The sequence below is a fragment of the Dinoponera quadriceps genome, unplaced genomic scaffold (genome assembly GCF_001313825.1).
Source record: "Dinoponera quadriceps isolate SergipeBrazil2010 unplaced genomic scaffold, ASM131382v1 scaffold141, whole genome shotgun sequence".
Taxonomy (NCBI): Eukaryota; Metazoa; Arthropoda; class Insecta; order Hymenoptera; family Formicidae; genus Dinoponera; species Dinoponera quadriceps.
This window is the reverse complement of record NW_014554256.1, coordinates 444,760-453,972: the sequence shown is the minus strand read 5'-3', so window position 1 is coordinate 453,972 and position 9,213 is coordinate 444,760. Positions and strand designations below refer to the sequence as shown.

General features: G+C 38.5%; 1 protein-coding gene across 3 annotated transcripts; it reads left to right on the top strand.

Annotated features, from left to right (window-relative positions):
* Positions 1–356: 356 nt before the first annotated feature.
* LOC106751785 (uncharacterized ATP-dependent helicase C29A10.10c) lies at positions 357–8,793 on the top strand. Of its 3 annotated transcripts, XM_014632926.1 has the most exons (8): positions 357–434; positions 869–937; positions 2,071–2,184; positions 2,269–2,415; positions 2,512–2,719; positions 2,826–7,026; positions 7,105–7,315; positions 7,708–8,793. In XM_014632926.1, exons 2-8 carry the CDS (start codon positions 881–883, stop codon positions 7,816–7,818), a joined length of 5,049 nt encoding a protein of 1,682 aa, XP_014488412.1. In that variant the 5' UTR covers positions 357–434; positions 869–880; the 3' UTR covers positions 7,819–8,793. The 3 variants fall into 3 exon arrangements, with proteins under 3 accessions (XP_014488412.1, XP_014488421.1, XP_014488402.1); XM_014632935.1 differs by lacking the exon at positions 357–434 and having other exon boundaries at positions 558–937; positions 2,512–2,632; XM_014632916.1 differs by lacking the exon at positions 357–434 and having other exon boundaries at positions 558–937.
* The last annotated feature ends 420 nt before the right edge of the window (positions 8,794–9,213 follow it).

Below are 9,213 nucleotides of genomic sequence, written 5' to 3'. Positions count from 1 at the left end.
ACTAATATAGAATGACCTTTAGGGCACGCGCATATGGGCTGCGTTCGGGGAACACGCTACCAGCGTTATTATTCTATGTAGTTGATCTCATCTATAATATTATAATTTAACTAATTAACAATGTTAAAGCATATCAACACCTGACGTGCTAGTCGATATATCGAAATAAAATTAAAATTCATAGTTAGTCAATAATTTTTAATATATGTTTTTCTAAAAATTATGTAAGGCGGTTAAATCAAATTTGTAAGCTTTATTTGTATTTGAAATTTCAGGAAGCTAATCGGATGATCTTGAACAGCAGGAGGGAGAAATCGTATATTAATCGACTCTTCGGTCATCACTCATCTTGTTATCTGTTTTCCACTTTCACTAGACTCATCGGTAAGCGATTGTCTCTCTTTCCCGAAGACCGTATGAATTTGGGACATTTGGTAAATACATTCTGTAATTCTTAGCAACAGTGTTAATTTCGTTATATATCGTACGTTATTACTACTGCCGAATGGCGTAACAACAGTACTGAATCGTTAGATACAAAGTGGTTTTACGGAAAAATGAAGAGTAAAAAGACAAAGTGTAAAAAGTTCTGTTGGGAGCAGTAAACTTGTCATTGCTAAAATTCAACGAATTAATTATATGTATGTTTCAATTATTCCTTTTCCGTATCTCTCTTCTTGATGTAATTTACGAGGGTTGTTATTTTAATTCTGTATTGCCGGTATGTATACAAAGCCGGCTTTGTACTTCTGCGGCGTCGCACGACAGTCTGAGCGCGCGAAACACGCTGTTATCTGTATGCTCGTGTGGAAGGAAGGTTGTGACAATATTTTAAAACGCCGTAAATGAGGGCTATATTTCTGCGCAGAATTGAGCGGAGATGGATTTCGTACTGGAACGTGATCAGGAAAGAATTGTCCTTGAATGTGGCAAATCCGTAAGCGATATTGTTACATTTATTTAGTGTTAGTATTAGTATATTAAGTAAACACGAGTGTTTTTCGACCTCGAAGAAGGTTAACCATTCTTACGTAGTAAGAGAATTTCTATGTTGTCGGACACATAATAAGTAAAACTAAAATTTCGAAGAGAAGGCACGCGACTTCAATTTATTTCTATTTGTCTAAAGAATCTAGCATACATATACATACATAAATACATATGTTCTAATATAACATTTCAAAGAGATATTCTTGCTACTTGAATTGTATATGGCAATAAGAAAAAAAATCGAGGAAGTACGCAGCAATATCTTCATTAAAAAATCGGAGGAAGTTGCAAATTTATTCAACTCATCTTTATTCATATTGACAATGACTGTAATATTTATTAGGGATTTGATTCTCTTCTTACTCACTGCAAAATCCACTTGTGCAGCTATCGTCTAAAGCTTTTTTAAATGCAAATGAAACACATACACACATATATATATATATATATAATTATATATAATATATAATTAATGCTGTTAAGTTTTTTACTATACATAATATGTTAGATATGTTTTATGTGTGATTGTTCTTGGATATTCCTTTGGTATACTATATATATTGTCCACTGCTAAGTATCTTATCCATCGTATATTTGTAATTTATACTAATATGAACATAAAAATCTTAACATTTTGCAAACAAAAAAGATATATATATATATGTACATATATCAGCTATATATATATATATATATATATATGCCTCTACTAGCTGATATATATATATCGACTTGAATATATATATATGTGTGTGTATACTTTTTTTATTACTTGTCGCTTACTGATGAGCTTAGTGAAAATATAGTTGCGGAGGACAATATGGATGATAATTTTACAAAGAATCAATTTCTCCCTCCTTTCGTTCAAGCATTCGATTAGCTTTCTGAAATTTTCAAATACAAATAAAGCTTACAGATTTGATAACTGCCTTATATAATTTTTAAACGATATGAATAAAAAAATATTGACTATGTATTTTAATTATATTTCGATATATCGGCTAGTAGAGGCATATGTATTGTATTGTAAAACAAGGTTGTTACATATAATCATAGCTTTTATGTTTTATTTTGTTTTAGTATTCTTGTGGCAGAGGTCTTGAGAACACAATTATATGCCGCAATGTACAAGTATCTCGTAAGCATTGCATTTTTCTCCGTACTGCAGAAAAGTTATTTGTCACGGATTTGAAGGTATGTATGTATAATGACTTACTTCTATAATTATCATTTAGAAAAATTATATTATATCTCCGTCCTTATTTTTTTCATAAACAGAGTTCAAATGGAATTTTCATCAATGGTATAGTACAAGAATCTTATAAAATGGTGCAATTATCTCCAAATGATATTGTTGGAATTGGCTGTCCAGATATCAGTCCAGATGACGATAAATCATTTGTATATAAAGTTTGCGTTACAAAGGTAAAATATTTTTTTAAACTATATACCTGATTATTATTTAATTTATAATGTGACGAAAGTTTAGTACCTGTCATTAAAACATTAAAATTTTCGCAGACATCTGATCTGGTTGAAGTAGCGGACACTAGTGATTTGTCATCAACAGTTGCAATTGGTGATACACCGACATCTCAGAAACAATCAAATTCCTATCAAGATTATGTGTCCGGGGAAAAACGTAAGATTTCTCCAAACAACTGTAATTTGACAATGCCATGTAAAGTACCAAAATACACAAATAATAATTGTGTTGATCTTCCAGAAGGTGAAATCTTTTTCTTCAATAATAGATTAGAGAATAAAAGAAATAGTAATTTGCTATCTTCTACACTGTATACTCTACCTTGGAATTAATTTAACTTTTGTTACAGAAATTAATTCTTGTAGTTTTGGTGGTCCCAGTACTAATACAAACATTTCAAACAATGAAGACATCTGTAATATAAGTAAAGAAATTGCATCTGAAATTGCAGTATGTATAAAGCAAGAAAATGACGTTGAAATAATTGACGCAATATTCCCCGAAAAAAAAGAATGGAACCTTGAAGATAAGATTTTTAAATATGAAACATACTTAAAAAGGAAGATCAAGTCAGAACGCCAAACTGACGAGATGGATATTGATAAAGACGATAAAAGTAACAGTAAGAATGGCAAGTCTGTTAACAATATACGTGCCATAAGAAAAAACACCAATAACTTTGGCAGAATAAATAGCACATTACATTCGAAGGAATCAAGATTTGTGCATTATGATGACAAATCAATCAAGTATGAAGATGACTTGCAACTAACGGATGAGGATGAAGAAGCACTTTTAGCAGCTTCCAAAACTAAAGCGACAGATAAGACGACACCGATGAAATTGAAGAAAATTAAACATGAATCGAAAACCCGATTCTCGGAAGTCGATGTTGTCGATCTCAGTGACAGCGAGGACGGGGTATTCCCGTACTCCCAACTTTTCGATATTAAATTCGAAGACAATGTGAAGCAGGACGTGGAAATTAAACAAGAGTGTGTCGGTACCGACACCGAGAAAGTTCATCCGTTGGACATAGTTGACAATGTCATCGTATTGACGGACAGCGAGGATGACGATAATCCATGGTTACATCGATTATCCAGAAGTCAACTGATCAATGAAGACAAAAAGCCCGATGTAGTCAGTTCGATTGTAAAGGAAGAGATAGATTTGGGGATTTGGCAAGAAGATGATATCGCCAAAATAATGGTCCGAAGCCCGATACCGGGTACCTCTAAAGACTTCCAAGACTTTAGTGGGGTGGCTGGTGCACGGTTAACTGATGCCCCCGAAGATTCTGCCTGTGAAGAAACATCTTTTGAGTGTCGTACAAGTACAGAGAAGAAGATTAAACGCGAAGACTTCAGTAATATTAAGACAGGAACGGACCCGATGGATATAGATGACGTTGATGTGTTCAACGAGCTTAGTTCGGAGAATACGGATCATTCAGCCGGACAAAAGGCGGGTGAAAGACACAACGCAGAACTCTACAAACAAGCGGAAACATCTAGCAGCACGTCGTCTCCGGTCTCCGGTGCAAAATCTAGATCGAAGTTTGCCGCAGCGAGGAGAAGAGTTATTTCATTGATAGAGGCGCCACATCTACCTCCAAAACGAGGCCGAGGCAAGAGCAGTGATCGTAAGGATTCCAGCAGAGACCGTAACAAGACGTCGAAAACATCCGAGGACAAGTCGCCGTCTGGTTCGACAATAGAAGAAAGTAGAATGCAGCAATTAAAGGAAAAACTCGACGATCACTTTTACAGCAAGGAACAGAAGCAAAACAAAGGATCGTCCAAAGAGTCGTCGGATCATACTGTATCGAGCATAGCGAACCGGCCATCCATTTCTAAACAGGAGAAGAAAATCATAATGGAGGAGAGAAAAGCGAAGCTGAAGAGGATCGCCGAGGAGGAGAAATTGGCCGCCGACGGTAACAAGAATATTAAACGCGGCACCGCTAAACCGAGGGTCAAGGTGTCGCTGAAGAATCGGGGTGATTTCCTGTGCGAGGAACGAGAGATGCGTGCATCCAAATCGTCTTCGAGCAAATTCGCGGAGAGAGCGAAGTCGATCGTCTGCAAGAACGCGGTGAATAACATGGCCGCAACGCTGGAACAGTCGTTAAACCTGAACAATATGTTGGACATAGATGAGTTGCCCGAAAAGCATGACGACACGGCGGATTCGAGCGTGATCGGGAAAAAGAAGAAACACAACAATAGCAGAGTGAAAGGGAACAAAGTGGCCGAGAATATAAACGGTGGTGAAACGGCGGTGTCTAAATCACCCGAAAAATCCAGGGGATGTGCTTCCATTTTGCGGCAGGAGAAGAGACTTACGAAAACTAAGAAGAAGAAGGGCGTGACGTTCTCCCCGAAGGTGGACGTAAAAGAATACGAAATTGAATCGAAGAACACGCTGAAGAAATTGGTCGGGAAAGACGCGCCGATACCTGTGGAAAAATTAGTCAAAGCGGAGAAAACCACTCCGGAGTGGTACCCGAAGCTAGAAGAGTACCTGTTGCGCATCTTCATGTGGAACCCGGTGTGGCTTGAGGAACAACGCTACCTGAACAGTGAGCCACCGGTGGTGCGGGACGAAGAACTGCAACCTATGAAGATACATTACGAATCTTTTCGACATTATTACAACGTGGCGTTGCCTCTCCTGTTACTCGAGACGTGGCACAAGATATACAAGGATTTCGAGATATTCGAGAAGAACGTGCAACAGCCGACCATGATGTGCTCCATCGTCAAGAATAGTATTACACGTACTCCGATCCCGACGACCAATCACTTCCTGACAACTCTCATGCTCGAGGTGTTGGTCACAAAACAGGACGAAGCGAGGAATATATACCCGCAGTTCGGCGATTTAGTGTCTTTCGAGTACGTTCAGTACATGAACGGCAGGCAGATCTTTCACAAAGTGTTCGCTTACATCACTCAAATTTATCGAACGACCATCACGGACTTCACGCGTTACAACAAGGAATTGGAGAATTACGTGAAGAATCCACACACATTGATATCGTACACCGTGCAAACGCGACCTATCGAGCACGATATCCTCCTGACTAGATTGAATAGAATGCGCGCGGTGAGGTACCTAAGGCCGGAAATGAGAATGGTGCAAGCGGTGCATTACCTACCTCAGTCGCCTCTCTTGAAGCTGATCTTGAATCCGAAGTTCGAGGACTGCAGTCTGCCGCCGATGAATCCGTCGTTCACCTGTAATTCGCTCGTTACGAAGGACAATCTGAATCCGAAGCAGCTGGAAGCTGTATTCAGGGTGACGGAGACTGTGACGAAAAAGGAGCCGAAGCTCTGCTTGATTCAAGGCCCACCAGGCACAGGTAAGTCCAAAGTGATCGTGAACCTGGTGACGCAAATATTGTACGGCGAGCGCGAGCCTAGGAACGACGCGAAAGTCGGCAAGCACAAGATCGATAAAGCCCAAGAAAAGTCGAAAACCAAAATTCTGCTGTGCGCACCGTCTAATGCCGCCCTTGACGAAGTCGTGTTGAGGCTTATAGCCATCAGACCGAGCTTGAAACAAAAATACAGTTATGGCTTTAATTTGGTACGCATCGGCCGGCAGGAACACATACATCGAGATGTGAAATGTGTCTCCTCGTCGGAACTGGCGAGACGATTTTTACAAAGACTCTCGGAAAACGCGTGCTGCTATTCGAGCAACAGTACGACCAACGTTCGAATGGAGCTGATGACACTGAAGACGAAGATAGATTCGTTAAAAAATGAACTCACTTTGAATCTGACGGAGGCGAAGAGAAGGGAATGCAAGAGAGCATTATCTGACGCGGCCGCGAGATATGAACTGTTGCAGACCGGCAGGTTGTTCCACGATGTCAATGTGAGGGACCGCGAAAGGTATCAACGCTACAACGAGGAAGTTATCATCGCGGGCGCCGACATAATCGCTTGCACGCTAGCGTCCTGTTACACCAATCAGATGGAATCGATCTTCGGCCCTAACCGGGAGAGGCTCTCCTTCTGCATCGTTGACGAAGCGACTCAGAGTTGCGAAGCGGAGACTCTGATACCGTTAATGTTAGGGATAGACACTCTGGTCCTGGTGGGTGACCCGAATCAGCTACCAGCGACTGTGCTGAGCCAGCGTGCGAAAAAGCTAGGCCTGGATCAGTCGGTGTTCTCGCGGATGGAACATGCTTTTGCCTTGCAAGAGAACAATCCTATAATAACGCTCGACACGCAATATCGGATGCAGTACTTCATCTCGTACTGGCCGAATAAATATTTCTACGACAACAAGTTGAAAAACTCCGTCGAGAACAGACTGGCGTTCCCGTTTCATTCGTACAGAGTGCTGAATCACAATTCTGCGCAGAATAATGACAAGTTCTCCAACACCAATGAGGCGGAATTCGTGTCAAATATGATCTATACCATGCTGAGATACGCCAAGTGGGAAAATACAAACGATCCGATCTCCCTCGGTGTTCTTACGCCGTACAACAATCAGAGATCCGTTATGACGGATAAGATTAATGAGAAGTGAGTTTCGAGAGGGCAACGCACTTCGCCTCACCTGCGTTTAGCCGCAGCGAAATTATGGGCACATTTTTCTTTCAGGATATCTAACTTGCCGGACTTTACAAAGAGAAAGATCACCTACGAAGTTAATACGGTCGATGGTTTTCAGGGTCAGGAGCGAGATATTGTAATTATATCTTGCGTGCGAAGCCACGGCATTGGTTTTCTATCCGACAAACACAGACTTTGTGTGGCCCTCACGAGAGCTAAGCATAGTTTGATACTGTGCGGAAATTTTAATACGTTTATGGTAAGCGAAAGATACAGGCCCGTATTCTGAAGTCTCTTCTATCAATGAAAGTGCCTTAAATGCGGCTTTCCTTCTGGGAGAGCATCTGTTAGAAAAACGGTGCGATAGCACACATCTACTCACATCGGTCGGTGCCTGGAGTCTTTCAGCTCGATCACCAATTAGAAAATCTCATGTTAAATTAGCAGCCAATCATCTACGGGCTATCGGAGTCTTCCCGTGGTTTCTCAGCTTATTAAGCGATGCCACGATTTTTGAATCATTTTCGGGGAAACTTTTATCGGTAAGAGCGAGTTCAGAATATGGATCCATGTGGTCATTAAGTGGGATCCTACGCATTTTTGTCTTACCATCGAACTCGAATTAACAAAATAATAATCTTTGCTTTATAGAGAGATCCAATGTGGAACTCATTGCTCTCTGATGCAAGATCTCGTGGAGTTTTATGTGATGTTAACGCCAATGCGCCACCTGTCGTAATCAAACAATTCGTCGTTAAATAAAGGACTTTTATTTGTTGTAAAGGACTTTGTCGTTATAAAGGACTTTTATTGTTTTTTTTTTTTCTATTATTGCGGTGTTATTGAGGAAAATAAAAGAAAACTTATTTGTGTTCAAAAACGCTGTAGTCGTTGAAAAAAATGATCGCGTCTTTCCATATATCATTTTTGTATATATTGTAAATACTAAGTACTTATTACTAAGTACTTATTACTAAGTATTTACAAGATATACAAAACTGATGTATGGAAAAACGTGATTTTTTTTCAACCATTACAGTAATAGCGATTTTGAACACAAATAAGTCTTTTATCTTCTACAATAACTCCGCAATAATAGAAAAAAGATTTAGTTAGAGGTCACAGTATCCTAACAGGAGTAAAAATTAAATAAAATTTGTAGAGTTGTAGAAAGTTGTAAATTAATAGGCGTATGAATTTTTTGTTATGTATATCTATTAAATGCATTTTTAACAATATCTTGATATAAACAGATGAAATTTTATGATGAATATAACATCACTGTGTTCATTTCATTTCTGTTCAGCAAAAGTTTACGCATCTCGGTAACTATCTTAGTCTCAACGGAAGTGATACGTCTGAAATCAGTATCAATATATTTTTTTATTCATCAGAGTTATAATTATTGATTTACGGAGGCTTCCTGCAAATTTTAAAATCATTTAATTATTTTACAATACAATGCATTTTTCAGTGAAAAGATTAAATTTGATTGCTTACTACTCCCATTTCGGGAAATAGTTCAGGATGTTCTGAAATCAGTGTCAATACATTTTTTATTCATTAGGTTTATCAGCTTAGCGGAATAGATTTAAAAAAACAATAATATTTCCCAAAATAGGAGCTATAAATAATTAAATTTAATCCCTTCACTGCAAAAAATTCGTGCTTGTAAAATAAATAATTAAATAATGATTTTGAAATTTACAGGAAGCCTCCGTCATCAATTAATAACTGTAGCCCTGACAAATAAAAAAAATATATTAACCCTTTGCACTCGAGGGCTCCGGAGCGGAGCCATTTAAAATTTGTCTTCAAACTCGAGGGCTCCGCTATGGAGACAATGCAAATAACTTTCAGTTTATAACATAAGGACAAAGACAAATCGTAAAAACTATTGTGTATAGGATATTCCGCTCTTGCTATTTGCATTTGAGTTTGAAGAGTATGAAGACAAATTTTAAATGGCTCCGCTCCGGAGCCCTCGAGTGCAAAGGGTTAATATTGATTTCAGATGTTTACTTCAGAATGGCTCGTAACTGTTTGTTACTGTTGGTGTATGATTCTTTTGCAGAACAGAATTGAAATAGACACGTTGATATTATATTCGCAATAAAATCTATTTTTTTTATGTCAAGATATTGTTAAATTTAACTA